Raw genomic sequence first — 15143 nt, 5'->3', positions numbered from 1 at the left:
ATGCTACCTGGTGGGGCATTACTATATCTCTATGCTAATTTGACTTATTCTCAAGTTGGAGCAATAACTCTGTATTGTCTGGAACACTTGAATTCTAGGTGACAAAACAGTAGGTGGGAGGCACAGACAGATGAAACCTCTTCCCCCCCTGGCAGATACATTCTTCTAACAGGACAATTATGGACAAAACATTTCTATGGCTGGAACAAAGGGCACCTAGTCAATCAGTGTCATTCAAACTGCAGTGATATAGGTAAGCTCACAAGGGGGCAGTAGGGGGAGGCCCAACAGCATGGTCCTAAACACTACAACTCAGAATGACTTATTTCTAAGTGTACAAAAGAATGGGCCCCATGATTCACTCACTACTAGACTGGACATGTAGCTCAGCACTTTTTTTTTTTAACACAAACATCTCCACCCAAAGTTAGTTTTCCATCTGTCCATAAATCATGAAGCCTTCCCCACAAAGCTCATAAAACAGAAAATATAGAGAAGTGTGGCTATGTAATCCTTTATCCACTTATATATGTATATATGTAGAGTTACAGAGGTTTTTTTCCACCTCCGTATTGGTTTTGGCTGCCAACTACACCACACAGAAGCAGGCTTGTCTGACCTAGGCCAGAGGTGCTGCTGGCCATTTTAACTGCAAGTCAGCAATCGCTCTGCAGGCAATCAGCAGTCATATTTCCACTTGTTCTGTATATTTTATTTAATGAGACACAGGTCTTTACCTTTGAACACATTAAGGCTGAAAGAACCGAGAACATTTCAATTTCAAAAGGCAGATGAACCTACTCAGAAAAAAAAGCTTCATCAGACTTTCTTGCTACAATTTGGAAAACTGGGCACTTGCCAGTTACTCTTTGAATGGGATTCTGTTCATGACAACAGAATATATTTGGGACTATGTACGCTAACTTACAAAGAACAGCTCAACTATTCTAAATGAGGAATTTACTTATTACTCCTGTATAAAGATGTATGCAGTGGGGGGCAGGGACTGAATGTACAAAAGTCGAGGCCAGGTTCACTATGTATATTCACTATGCTGCAAAAACATTCAATAGGGCCTTGATTTTTCTGAGGTCATATTAGAAAGATAACTCATAATTTATGGCTTCTTTTAAGCTAAAAAGGCTTCTACATAATGTGTCAGTTTCTAAAGAGCTTTGGATAGTATGAGTAGCTCTGACAATGATAAGTGCTATATCTGACAAAGCTAAATGAACACAATCAGCAGTGAGTGATATGCTTCTGCCTTTTGCTTCACCACTGTGCCTCACCACAAGTAGTATGTCCAACACCCACCAGCCAACCATCTCACAGGCGACAGACAGGTGAGTGAAAATCCAGGTGAGTGAACACACACACACACACACACACACACACACACAGAGCTATTCCTTTGCCTAAATAGTGAGCTATTATTTCAAATTAAAAATCTAGAAGCTACAATGTCTCTCATTCATGTTGGTGAATTTGGCCAAGTGAACATCATACTTCCAAGTGACTATGGAACACAGATGGTTCCGTTCATCTTCTCATTTCCTTAAGTAAGATTTAGCACGGCAGAAAGGTCACATGCCACAACAGTAGTTCTTCCACTTCTGTAGTCTTGTTTAAAAACCAAATAAAATTCTAGTCACAGATTTTTAAGGTTTTTGCCCTCCTTTTAATAGCTAAACTCATAGCATTCTTTGGACATGAAGTCCAGATGAGTCAGTTACACAAAAACAGAAAAAAGAAAATCAGTGTGACTCTGTAATTATCTAAATATTACTGTAAACACAATTAAATTATATAATTTACTGTCAATGATTTATATAAGATCATTTAAAATTTGGTTATATACCAAAATAGAATGAGGAAGAAAATACAGTGTGAGCTCTTCCATCGAAAATTTAAACTATTATTTGTGATCTGAACCAATGTTCAGTATTGTTTATATAAATATCAAGCAAACACATCTTGTTTTGAGTAAACTGATAAAAACAAATATGGAAATTAAGATTTACTAAAAATAAGCAGGACTGGAGGTGTGGCTCAAGTGGTAGAGCATCTACCACTTAGCAAGTATAAGGCCCTAAGTTCAAACCCCAGTAACTCCAAAAAATAAAATAAAATAAAAATAAACAACAGGCTATAAAATTATTTGCTTTAGTCATGGAGATCTGTTACAACAATGTGAATATACTTATTATACACAACTAAATGGTATGCTTAGCAATGATTACGATAGTACATTTTTATGTTATATGGGTATTTCTGCCACAATGTCTCACCATAAAACTGTACCAAATAAATGACAGAATGTCCTCAAATGGCAGGTACTATCATCAAGTGTTATACTAATCATCCTGTACACATCAATTAATAACTCATACAACAGCCCTAAGAGGTAGGAGATACAATTTTCATTTCATAAAAAGTAAGAAACTAATTGTCAGAGAGATTACATACTTAACCCCAGGTTAAAAGCAGGAATCAAACAATGTTATTACACAATGAAATCATATTATTAAGATTTCTGTTCAAATGTCTATGGCTACAATCTATTGCAAAAGATATACTGCAATTCAAGAAAAAACAATCTGCATCTACCTACTAATCTGGAAGAAAAACAAGTAAACACTCTCACTAGTGTCTTCAATGTCTGAGGAAGCCTCAGAGGGTAGGTGAGAGAAGGCAAATTAATGGCAGGCTCTACAGCACTCCCCACACATACCTATCCATTGTAATGTGTCCAAAATCAATCAGTTCTAACTGTATTTGTTTAGTTGGTTGAAAAGCTAGGTAGGCTGGGGATATAGTTCAGGTTTAGAGTGCTTGCGTAAGTAAGCATGCACAAGGGCCTGGGTTCAATCCCCAGCACTGCAAAAAGAAAAGTTTAAAATGTCAAGAAAAACACTGAAGTTTTTCCCAAGAACCTCTTTACAAGTATTCACACATACTCAAGTGAAGCAGTATCTACTATTTGACCAAAATGAACTCATGGAAATTCTGTAAAGTAAGTGGAATAAAATTCCATAAACTTCAACGTAGTTAATGGAATTAGGGTTACTCTAGTATGACAATGAGTCAGGGTGGAGTTCTTCCTAACAGCTCACAGTCTCTGAGTCATGAGGACATGATCAAATATCTAATGAGGATACGTAAGAGTTGCACCAAGTCAGAATAGAGCTTCTATGGGGCTGGTGGAGTGGCTCAAGCAGTAAAAGCACCTGCCTAGCAAGCATGAGGCCCTGAGTTCAAAACCCAGTGCTGCAAAAAAGAGAGAGAGAGAGAGAAAGAGAGAGAGAACTTCTTTTATCATCAAATTTTGCAAAATACTCACCTCAATGGAGCTGGCTATATTTAAGCATTCCTCCATTCCAGGAATATCCAGCTGAATAATTCGAAAATCTTTACATTTTATGATGATGGTACCCAGAGATCCCACAAATCTGTAAGAAATTATAAATCATCCTAAGAACACATAGAGTCCTAATTTTAAACATTATTTCTTTGAAAAGAAAATGTAATTGAAATTACCATCTATATTCAACTTTCTTCTCCCCAATTAGTCTAATTAAAAATAAAGCTTAAATCATTAGAGTAGTAACCATAAAATATTTAAAATACACATATTTAAGTTTTTCAAATACATAAAGTAATTCAATTAGGCTAATTCATGTAACAAAGATTATTTGGGAACTTAATCCAGAGAATAGGGAAAAAGATCTATAATTAATGTGCTAAGTGCTGTAGACAGAGATTTCTAAAGCATAGGGAAACAGTTCGTTTTAGCGTAGGTTCCCAGCCTGCAACAGGCCTCTAAAAATATAAGCATCTCTTTCCAGTATTTAAAAACTATTAACTTGGCATCTCTATATTAAGCTGACAAAAACTTCAAAGTAAATTTCATATTAAAATGATAAATTTTGTATCAATAAGTTTTATACAAATTTAGTTTTACCTTACTTGGGATATCTGTGTTCTTTTCATGGTTATTTTGTCTATATTTGTCAATAGCTAACTTTCGTCTTGCCAACGATTGCCCCCAGTTCTCTCCCACTAATATCTCTGAGTATTCCCTAATTCTTAGACTGATCAAAAGCTGCTGATTTTATTCATATCTTACCCAATTTAGAAACACAGCTTCTGTTGCTTTTCTCCCCAAGTTCCACCTTAACAGGCTCACATCACTACCTTGTTGATTTTGACAGGCAAACATCATGACACGGGGCAAATACTATTAAAGAAAATTCCACAAGACACTCACAACAGATCAACACAATGGAATGCCTTTTATTATAATGTTATTTTCAAAAGTCAAACTTTTGGCACTTCCACCAAAGGTAGGATAACAGGGACTCAACTTAATCTCCCACTTCAAACAACTACAACTAGACAAACAACAAAACAAAACAAAAATGCCTGTAGAACAAGGCGAGTCCCAAGATTGCCCAGCTTACTGCTTTGAGAGATTCCAAGCAGAGAAAGGGAAACTGGGTAGGGTTGACAGTCTGAAATGACAGAATGAACTAAAGCTCAGAAGTGAAAGTATTGGAGGGAACAGAGAAAATTCTACAGATCTGCGGAGAGTAGACCCCAAGTATTTGCCAAAGAACTGACTGGCACATGCTTGAGAATAAACTATGTAAGGCTGGTACTATGATTTGAATGTGTCCCCAAGGTTCCTGTGTTTAAAGCTTAATCCCCAAGGCAATAATACTAAGAGGCTAGAACTTTAAACAGTGAGGAGGTCGTGAGTCTGTCACTTTCATGCTCTTTTGCCGTTATGCCATGGGAAAACACAGTACAAAGGCCTTTTGTCAGATGCGAGCACCTTGGTGTTGGACTTCCCAGCCTCCGGACTGTGAGAAGTAAATTTTTTCTCTTTATAGATTACTCAACCTGTAGTATTCTGGTATATAGCAATATAAAATGCACTGAGGCAGCTGGGAAAGAGTTAGTTCAGAGGATTAGAGGAAGCAGGGTCTCACATAAGGAGGGTTAGGGTTATAGTAGGAAAACTTCTTACCTCACAGGGCACTGTCAGGTAGAACACTTGGAAGGGTCTCACCTCACTCATGGGAATAACTGCCTCTAGACTGAGTGATGCTTCAAACCTGTCTTATAAAACCCAGAAGCAAGGCTCAAAAAGATCAAATGGTTCCAAGTAATTTTACTGAGTCCCAAAATGAAGCTGAAGAATATTTGTAAGAATACAAAAATATCCAGCACCCATCAAGGCAAAATTTGCAATGTCTGATATACAATCAAAAATAAGATTACATGAAGATAAAATCCATAACGTAAAAAAAGAAAAAAGTTAAGCCAAATCAAAACCAACATATAACTATCACAGGATTAACAAGCAAGAATATTAAGAGTTATAATTGTGTTACGTACATTCAAAAATTAAATACAGAGAGTATGTGAATATATAAGAGTCAAACAGAAATCCTAGAAATGAAGCTATAATGTCTAAATTAAATACACATGCATGTATGCATAGGATTAATGACAGATTAAGCAGAAGAAAAGGTTAGTGAATTCGAAAACATATGAACAGAAACTATCAAAATTAAACCCAAAAAAAGAAGAATTTACCTAAAATGAAAAGCACATTAGTGAGCCGTGGGACTTTACGCACCTAATATATGTGAAATTAGAGACTCTGCAAAAGGGGAGAAAAGAAAGCCAAAAAAAATATCTGGAGATATAAGTAAAAAAAAAATTTGAGCTGACCATGGTGGATCACACCTGTAATCTTAGCTACTCAAAGGTAAAGATTAAGAGAATCGTGGTTTGAGGCTAGCCTGGACAAAAAAGTTCCCGAGAACCCATCTCAAACAATAGCTGGATCTGATAGTGCACACCTGTCACCCCAGCTACTTGGGAAGCCTAAAATAAGACAATCACAGTACATGCCAGCCTGAGCATAAACTCAATACCTATCCCAAAAACAACTAGAGCAAAAAGGTCCTAGGGTGTGCCTCAGATGTCAGAGCACCTGCCTAACAAGTGCAAGGCCAAATTATACCCCAGCACCACCAAAAATAATTTTTAATTTGATGAAAACTGTAAGCCGTCAGATTCAAGAAGGTCAACAAATTCTAAGCAAAAGAAACAAGAAGAAAACTGCACCAAGGCAAACAATAGTATTCACTGTAAGATTCTTATACATGCAATATAACATTACTTAAAGGCAGACTATGGTAAGCTAAAGATTATGCAATATGACTCAAATCAACCATAGAAATAAAACATAAGAAAGTTAGCAAGTCACTAAAGAATCATTTTTTTAAAAATTCAATCCAAAAGAAGGCAGAAAAAAGGGAGAAAAGAAGATCAGATGGAACAGATTACAAGATGACAAGACTTAAACAGATTACAAAATGTCAGTAGCTATATTAAATATAAATGGATTAACTGCCACTGTTAAAGGCAGGGATTGTCAGGTCAAACTTTTAAAAAGCAAGACTCAGCCATACATTCCTTTAAGAAGCACTTTTAACATTAAAAAAAATGGGTTAACAGCAAAAACCCTTGTTCCTTCCTATTATTGCTTATACTCTCTCTACAACAAAATTAGAGATAAGGGCAAAATAGTTTCTGCTGGGTATTGAGGGGGGGGAAGGGAGGGGGTGGAGTGGGTGGTAAGGGAGGGGGTGGGGGCAGGGGGGAGAAATGAACCAAGCCTTGTATGCACATATGAATAATAAGAGAAAAAAAAAAGGGTTAAACATAAATGGATGAAAATATAGCTAGCCACGTTACTATCAGACAAAGGTGATTTCACTGTGAAGGATGTTGTCAAGGATAAAGCAGGCCGTTTCATAACGATAAAAGGATCAATTCATTAAAAGGACATTAAGAATTCTAAATGTTTATAGACTTAATATTATTGCTTCAAAACACATGAAGCAAAACCTGATAGAACTAAAAGGAGTTGATCCACAATTACAGTCAGGAATTTCAATACTCCTTTCTCAATTCCTGACAGATCAAGAAGAGTAGGAATACTGAAGGCTAGAGGAACATATTGACTAACTTGGCATAACTGATATCTATAAAATATTCCATCAAGCAGCAGAATACATATTCTTTTTAAGAGCACATGGAACATTTTTACTGAAATGAACCATGAGGCTGTAAAATAAGTCTAAACAAATTTGAAAGGATTCAAATCATACAAAATAAATTACTGACCACAATAAAATTAAATCAATATCAAAGGATATCAATCAACATCAGTAACAGAGGATGCCACAGGACAGAGGAATGAGAGAATATGAGCAGACATCTGCAATGTCTGAGTATAAAGGAACCCATGCAAATCAGAACAAGAAAGCAACAGGCTCAATTTTAAAAAGTGGGCCACAGAAATTAGGCAATTCACGAAAAGGGGAAAAAAACTAAAAACTGAATTACTAACAAGTATATAAAGAAAGATTTGCTCAAAAAGTAGCAAAATACAATTAAAACAAAGAAATACTATTTTATGATCTTCAGGTTAGCAAAAGTTAGACAGACAAATATTTCCAAATGCTGGAAAGAATGGAGAGAATGCCTCTCTCATGCATTTGGAAGGAGGGCAAACATTGGGACAATCATTTTGGGAAGCAGTATGGCATTAGCTTGTGAAGAGAGATCTGGAGCCTTCTGGTCAATCCCAGCTTAGGCGCAATCTCAGGGAAACTCTTGCACAAGACTATTTATGTATGCATAAATGCATACATTTGTCAGAGTTGGAGTTATATGCAAGGTCTAATAAGTAAAATATTTCACATAATTTTGAAATTCTATGCTAAGTTAGAAGCAGTGAAGTGGATGTACATACAGCAATATGAAGATACCTTGAAAAGGCTATTGAGATAAAAGATTAAGAAGCAGAGCAAGGGCTGGAAGTGTGGCTTAAGTGATAGAGTGCCAGCTTAGCAAGAACTAGGCCCTGAGTTCAAACCCAAGTACTGACAAAAAAAGAAAAGGGAGAGAAGAGGAGGAGGAGGAGGATGATCCAGATTCCAGCAACACTTGCATGGTTGTCTGAAGGGACTGTGGATGAAGTAAGAAATGGGAGTGAAAAATAGGGAGACTCAAGAATAAATTTTAAAACAGAACAAAGGGGCTGGGAGCATGTCTCAAGTGTACAGCACCTTGCCTAGCAAGTGTGAGGCCCTGCATTCAATTCCAGTGTCAACAAAAAAAAAAAGACAAAAACCAGAGACCTTTTACTGAATCAATCATGAAAATGATGAGTCATCAACTGAATTAATCAACTCAATTTTCTACATCAGAGGTCCTTAAAAAAACAAGGCCAGTATGATTCTAAGTCTTGTATATAAGTGTATGCTGAGGATCAAATAAAAGAAAAAAAATAAATCAAATAAACAATGTATATGAAATTATTCTCTAGACTTATGAAGAATTACTCAAATATAAATTACTACTGTCTATCAGAGGGATTATCTTTTTTTTTTTTTTTTTTGGTGGGACTGGGATTTAAGCTCAGGGTTTCATATACTGCTTGAGCCACACCTCCAGATGCAGAGGGGTTATCTTCCTCTTAATTGATAAACTGAGGTTTAGAGAGAAGAGGCAGCTTGCCCAAGGACACCATCTACTAAGAGGTAAAACCAAACAGTCTAAGCACCCTCTCTTGAGACCCCTTCAAGCTCTGGAAGCTCTACTCTTTGGAACTTTTCTATCTAAAAAACTCTCCAACTTTACTTGCCCCCCCAAAAATTATTCTCAATCATTTTCTTTCTCACTCCAGTACAATTCACCAGAAAGGCATGCAGCTCAACCTTCAAAACATCCCAAATCTGACTCTTGTGGCCACACTACCACTTCATTCTGATACACCATCGTACTCAGCAGTCTCCTATCTGAGCCTGCTGCTTCAACTTTGCCCCTCTACATTTTCTGCCAGCAATCAAAATCTTCTTCTACAACACCTACTAGCTGCTATTTCCTAACTTACAACTGTCCATGGGCCCCCCATGAAAACCATTATGATGGCCTACATGGTCCTCCATGGTGCAGCCCCTGCTTCTCCAACCAGTTGCACCCTCTGCTATCTCCCCAGCCCCTGCCTCTGCTCACTGCACTCCACCCGCACTGGCTCCATTGCTCTCTCCGGCACAGGCCAAGCATGTTCCTGACTCAAGTCTTTGCATGTGCTGTTCCCTCTGGCTAGAATGCACTTCCCCCATATTCACATTACTAGCTTCCTCCCTGCCTTCAGGTCTCTGCTCAAATGTCATTTGCCTTCTCTGAAATCCTTTCCAAAGACAGGGCCTCTTCCACTCTCCAATCTTATCTTCCTTGACTTTCCTTCCATCACTTACTACCTAGCATTGTTATCTATTTCTACGCTGACTTATCCAACAGTCCTTTTCCTCCAATAGTACACAAGCTCCTGTCTGCCTTAGTCACTACTGTATCCATGCGGCTCAGGCAATACTCAGCACAAAGAAGACACACAGAAGTAAATATTTCTTGAGAGCAATAATTAAAATCTGATCCGACCACACTCATGCTCTTTCCACCACATTGCGCTGCTTCCCAGGAAAAGGATCCGTGTGCCTACAATTTGTCATTTCTCCCATAAGAGATGAAAAGGTCCATGCCTTCCATGCTTTCTTTATGCTCCAATGTATCCTGGCATCTAGCAAATGGCTAGGTAAATATAGGAAATGAATGAGTGAAAAATAACCATAAAAAAAGAGTCAATCAGAAGCCAGGCACAATGTGGCATGCCTGTAATCCCAGAATTTGAGAGGCCGGGACAGGAGGATGGCAAATTCGAGGCCAGCCTAGACTGCATAGTGAGACCCTGTCTTAAAAATAAAAAAGAAAGAAAAGAAGGAAAAGAAAGATCAGTTGGGAAAAAAATAGTTGATGATAATGAAGACTACTATATTAGTGGTACTCTTTGGCACCACTGACCATTCAGCAGTCAATCTTTCTCTATCTCCTATGTGCCTATGTGGCTACACCCAAGCCTCAGTTGGGAATTTTGAAGGAGATTAAAAACAGAGTTGAGTCCTGGCTTCAAAAACCTAATGTATACGCAACCATCAAAATGCAAGTTGGAATATATGCTTATTCAAGCCATATCATTAAATAGCTATAGGATTTCAAAGAGAGGGTAATTACTTCCAGTTGTGAGATTATAGAAGAATCTGTAAAGGAAGTAGTAAAACTGAATATTGATAGTTGGTTAACAGTCAGATGATAGCCTATGAACTTCTGAAGGACAAGAACTGTATCCTATTTATCTTGGGGTTTTTCATTCTCAGAAAACATCTGGAACATGAAGGCATTTGGTAAATGATTATCAAACTTGGGAGAAGTTATTCCTGCAGAAGGAAGAGATCAGTAATATACAGAGATGAGAGAATGCAAAACTTATATGAGCACCAATAATAGGATTGGCCAGAAAAAAGGGGTCAAGAAAAGAAATAAAAGGCTCACGAAAAAGACTGGCAAGGACAGCAGGTGAGGGCAGAGCATGGAGTGCCAGGAATGACAGGCTATGGGGTTACCATGCAGGCCATTAGATACTACTGAAAACTTTTACACAGAACAAGGTGATTTTTGTGTGTAAAGATGAGAAGTCTAGTAAGAACCCTTTGCTTAAATGAATGAATAAATTTACCACTGCTTCCCCCAAATCCTGGAAATTCTACCATTACCGATTATTTAAAGATTTATCTTTTGTAGGAATCTTAACATCCAAATTCTCCTGTGAGGCAATAGAAGCTACAGTTATTCAAGTGTAAACTCAACAATCAACACAGGGACGCTGGGGAGATGGGACATTTAAGTGCAGGAGGAAGTATAAACTTTTTGACTGAGACACTGCTTTGCAAAGATAAAAACTATGGAGTGCAAAAAAAAAAAAAGAGGATAATTAGTTCATACTTTTCCTTAAGAGCCAACCCTGTTCCTTCCAAAAGCAGAAATGAGTAAAGATGAAGAGAAGACATTATAATCTCCCTTAGTGGAAAATACTAAAATGATGAAGGTAAGAACAAGGAATATGTTGAATTGAATTTTTTTTTTTTTTTGAGACAGGGTCTTGCTCTGTAACCCAGGCTGGCCTTAAACTCTACCATCCTCCTGCTGCAGTCTCCGTAGAGCTGGGATTCTAGGCGCACCAGGTTCTGAACATTTTAAAGGGGCGTGGTGGTGCACACCTGCACTGGGGAGACTAAGGCAGGAGGATCACGAGTTCGAGGCCAGCTGGAGCTACACAGCAAGTTCCAAGTCAGCCTGGGACACTATCTCAAAATTCAAAACAGAGACAGACTTTACGTAAATCACATCCAATCACAACTTTATGAACTGTGATTTGACAATAGCGATCCAAGGAATATGATGGAGCAAGGAGAAATTTTCAGAAGAAATCATTGAAAATCCACCTAAGTGGTGTTAAGCACCAAAAAATTATATCAACCCTGAGCACTTAACCGGGATTTAACAGAAATCCGGTATGCCATCTGGAAGGCTTTCTCAAACCAAAGTCCTGAACTTAGGCCACGGAGGACTCACTTGGCTGGTGACCTGGCAACAGAACGCCAGAAAAACGCCACAAGCGTTTCCCGGGGCGCCCGCGGCGGAGAGGGGTGCCACGGGCGCTCACTCACCGCTTGTCGATGGCGTCGATGTTTGAATGGAGGAGCCACAGCTCCTCGGTGTTGTCCTGCCGGGAGGACAGTATCAGGTGGTGGCCGGTCAGACACAGCGTCCCCTCCACGGCCGGATAGAAAGGCCGGTGCAGCACCACATTGTCCACCCGCGGGGTCTTAATCAGCTCCGCAAACTCCATGCTCCCCCAGCGGCCGAGTCCCCGCGGGGCAAGGCGGTTACACAGCCGCGGGGCTGAAAATGACCCGGCGCTGGGCAGGCCTGCGGGGCGGGGCCCGGGGCGGGGCGCCGGGTGGGCGCGGCGAGGCCGGAGGGACCCGAGCTAGGGCTGGGCCACGCCCGGGTGTCTCTCCTGCACCTCCTCGTCACCCAGGACCCGGACGAGAGAGCGACCCGCGACGGGCCCAGCAGAGGCCGCTACCACCCGCCTCCGGAGAGCGGACTCAGGGGAGAAGGCGGCTTCAGGGACGGGTTCCAAGTCTGAGACACTAGGGACTCCTGGCGGAAGTTGGCAACCGGAGCCTGAAACTCCGGGCGGAAGCAGTGGAACTCAACCCTGGAAAGACGTACAGGTCAGAACCGGAAGTTGGTCGTATAGAAATGTCCTCCGAGGCAAAGCCAGACCCGCAGATTTATGTTCCTACAAGGAAAGGCTTATTTTTGCCTTGATGCCCTCGCGCCGCACTCCAAAAAGCTTGGGAAGATGGGACAATGAGAAGAGGTCCCCGTCCCGCCGCCTTCCACTTGAGTAGTGTCCCCTCAAGGGCTCTTCCAGAGCATGGAGCTGCCGTAAATTGTGGCGATTCTGGGACATTCGCCATGAAGAAATGTCAAGTGTAGAATGAAGTGATTGTGACCCGGAAGAAACCGCCAGGTGTCGGAAAGGCCCACGAGATCGACGCCGCAGACCCCTTGAGAGCGCCGCGCCAGGGCCTTGTGCCCTTGAACAAGAAAGGAAGAGCGTACAGATGTCTATGAGAAGGACCTAGGTGGGTTGCAGATGCAATGCACAGAGAGGAAGTGACTAATCCTCATCCCATGAGGAAACTGAAGAGACTTGCGGGAGGCCACCCAGCTAATCTGTAGCAAAGCCTGGACTTCAGTCTACATCTGTGAATTACAAGACAGAGATGCAACAGGGCCTCCGCGCCCAACGCAGTCCTGCCGAGCTGCTCCAGACACCTCAATTATGCCAGATGCATTCACAGTTCTCCTTTCTTGTTCCTCATTCCTCCCCATTTAAGCTGGCACTTTTATTCCAAAATAGGAACTATGTTTGAGTCCTGGTCAGCTTTTCGTTAACCTTTGAAATCCTCACCATGTAATATAATGAGTTAGCCAAAGTCTGAGTATTCTAACACAGAGTAAACCTCCCCCAACACTTGTCCCCGCTTTTGTCCTTGCCCGTCCTAAAATGTTCCCTTCTTAAGTAAAACGATGTAAAAGATTGTTACCCCTGAGAATCCAGTTCAGCTTATTTGTCTGCAAAAGAGGAGGGACAATGAGGAAAATCATTTATGGAGCTATTTTTCTAACTGGAATTTTTGTCTTCCTTTATTATAATTCCTTTGTTATAGTAGTGATTATAACAATTACCAATTGTGGAAGGGAGAATTTACTTGCAAAATGAAAAATCAGGAACAGTTTTATAGAGAAAGTCTCTAAAGTGAAGGATGAGAACGGTTTATGATCGGAATGAAGGACAAGATAGACGTTAAGTTTAATACTTTCTGGGAAAAATTTCCATTAAGTCCATAAACTCTTAATTTTCTTAAAAATAGTCCATGAAAAGACTATGTCATTAAGTAAAACATGTTTTAATATTCTATACAGCCATACTCTTGCCCAAGAGAAAAAATTGTCAATATCTTCTGGGTTATTAAAACACCAGAAAGTATTCAAAAAATTACAAGCTCAAAACAGAAAGCCCTTGAGAGCTGAGTAAAAAAAATGTAATCGTTAGCAATAGTGCATGGACTGGCAATGGAGATCACTTTACTACCTAAACAGTAGGTGGCAGTGGAATTCAACAGTGATGTAATATGCTTCCATTCTGTTAAAATAATCCCGTGAAACTAGTCAAACATTATTGTCAAACTGGACAGAAGGGTCTCAAGGATTCTGATAATCCAAAGAAGATAATGGCATTTATAATGCATGTAAAAAGCTTACTCAATGCCCTAAAGATGTTTTCACCATTCTGTGAGACAAAATAGTATTGATAGGTAATCACGGAGATGTTATTCTGTCAAATGAACCTTTATTATTTGGTCATTAGCACTGTAGGGAATGAAAACAATAAATGTGACACAAACCTCACCCTCAAAGAGTAATAGTTTATTTGGGAAGGCTAACACACTAGTGAGCAAGAGAAGAGTAAGTGCTAAACATTGAAGTACAAATTTCCTTTCCTAGTTTTGTGCTTCCCTACTAGGCCTTAAGTAGTTTTTAGAAACTGAGGCAACTTTGATGGTAGTATGAAGACAGCAGGTTGATAATTTTCAAAAGGACACTGCCTGCGTCCACCATTGATGAACAGCTGTCCTCCACACTTTCTTGTATATTGACTGTGGAAACACACCTGATAACCTCATGCTAGGTCTGTCTTATGTCCTCCACCTTTCATCCCTCAAGCAAGTAATCACCAAATTGTTGATTCTATCTTCTAGTGTATTTTGAAGCTCTCCACACCCAAGGCTACTAGCTTAGTTCAAGCCACTATCATTTCTCACTTCCTTCACAGAAAATTCTCTAAATTGGTCTTTCCCCCAGCAGCTTCCCCTTCAACCCATTTTTCTACTTGGCAGCTAAAGCCCTTTCTCTAGTATTGTAAATCTTTCTCTGCCTTTCTTAACCTAAGGCCCTTTGTGACACAGCCCAATCAGCATCTCAGATCTCATCTCTCTTACTCCCTCCTCCAGCAGTCCCCAAATCCAACCCCTACCTGCAATTGTCATACCAGTCATCCTTAAATAGCTTGCAATTTCCTCCTGAGATTTTTGCACCAGCTAGAACCTTGCTATTAAGGAAAATTGTGAAACAGGGACCAGCATCGTTGACATCCCCTGGGAACTTTGTTAGGAGCTCTAAAGCTACCAAATCAGAATCTGTAATTTAATAAGATTCCTAGATAATTTGTATGCACAGTAAAGTTTGAGAAAGCAATGTTTTAAGAATCTATGTGTTCTTCCTGCCTGGTATATACTCTCACTCCTAATACCTTGTCCCCTGCCTGTTAATTACAATCATCCTTCAGCTCTCAGCTCAGATGCCATTGCCTCTGGGAAGCCTTCCCTGATTTTCCCTGTGACGGTATGGGCACCACATCATGTAGGCTCTACAGCACCGTGTAGTAATAACAGCTCACGTTATTGAATGTCACTATGTTCCAGACATCATGGTAAATGCTTTACATGTATTGTCACATGTAGTCTTCCCACAGTGACTGATGCTGGGTTAAGGGCTTAATGGTTCACCTCCCCCTGCAAAAAAGT

General features: G+C 39.9%; 1 protein-coding gene across 1 annotated transcript in view; it reads right to left on the bottom strand.

The window, feature by feature from the left end:
* Positions 1-12183, bottom strand: part of Mtmr9 (myotubularin related protein 9) — a 43726-nt gene extending 31543 nt beyond the window's left edge. The window contains exons 1-2 of the mRNA XM_074055275.1: positions 11649-12183; positions 3341-3449 (exon numbers count right to left, since the gene is read on the bottom strand). Coding sequence (XP_073911376.1) covers positions 3341-3449; positions 11649-11830 — 291 coding nt within the window. The 5' untranslated portion in view covers positions 11831-12183. The remainder of the gene's footprint in view (positions 1-3340; positions 3450-11648) is intronic.
* Between the last annotated feature and the right edge of the window lie 2960 nt (positions 12184-15143).

The sequence above is a fragment of the Castor canadensis genome, chromosome 14 (assembly GCF_047511655.1).
Source record: "Castor canadensis chromosome 14, mCasCan1.hap1v2, whole genome shotgun sequence".
Lineage (NCBI taxonomy): Eukaryota > Metazoa > Chordata > Mammalia > Rodentia > Castoridae > Castor > Castor canadensis.
This window is presented reverse-complemented; position numbering and strand designations above follow the sequence as displayed.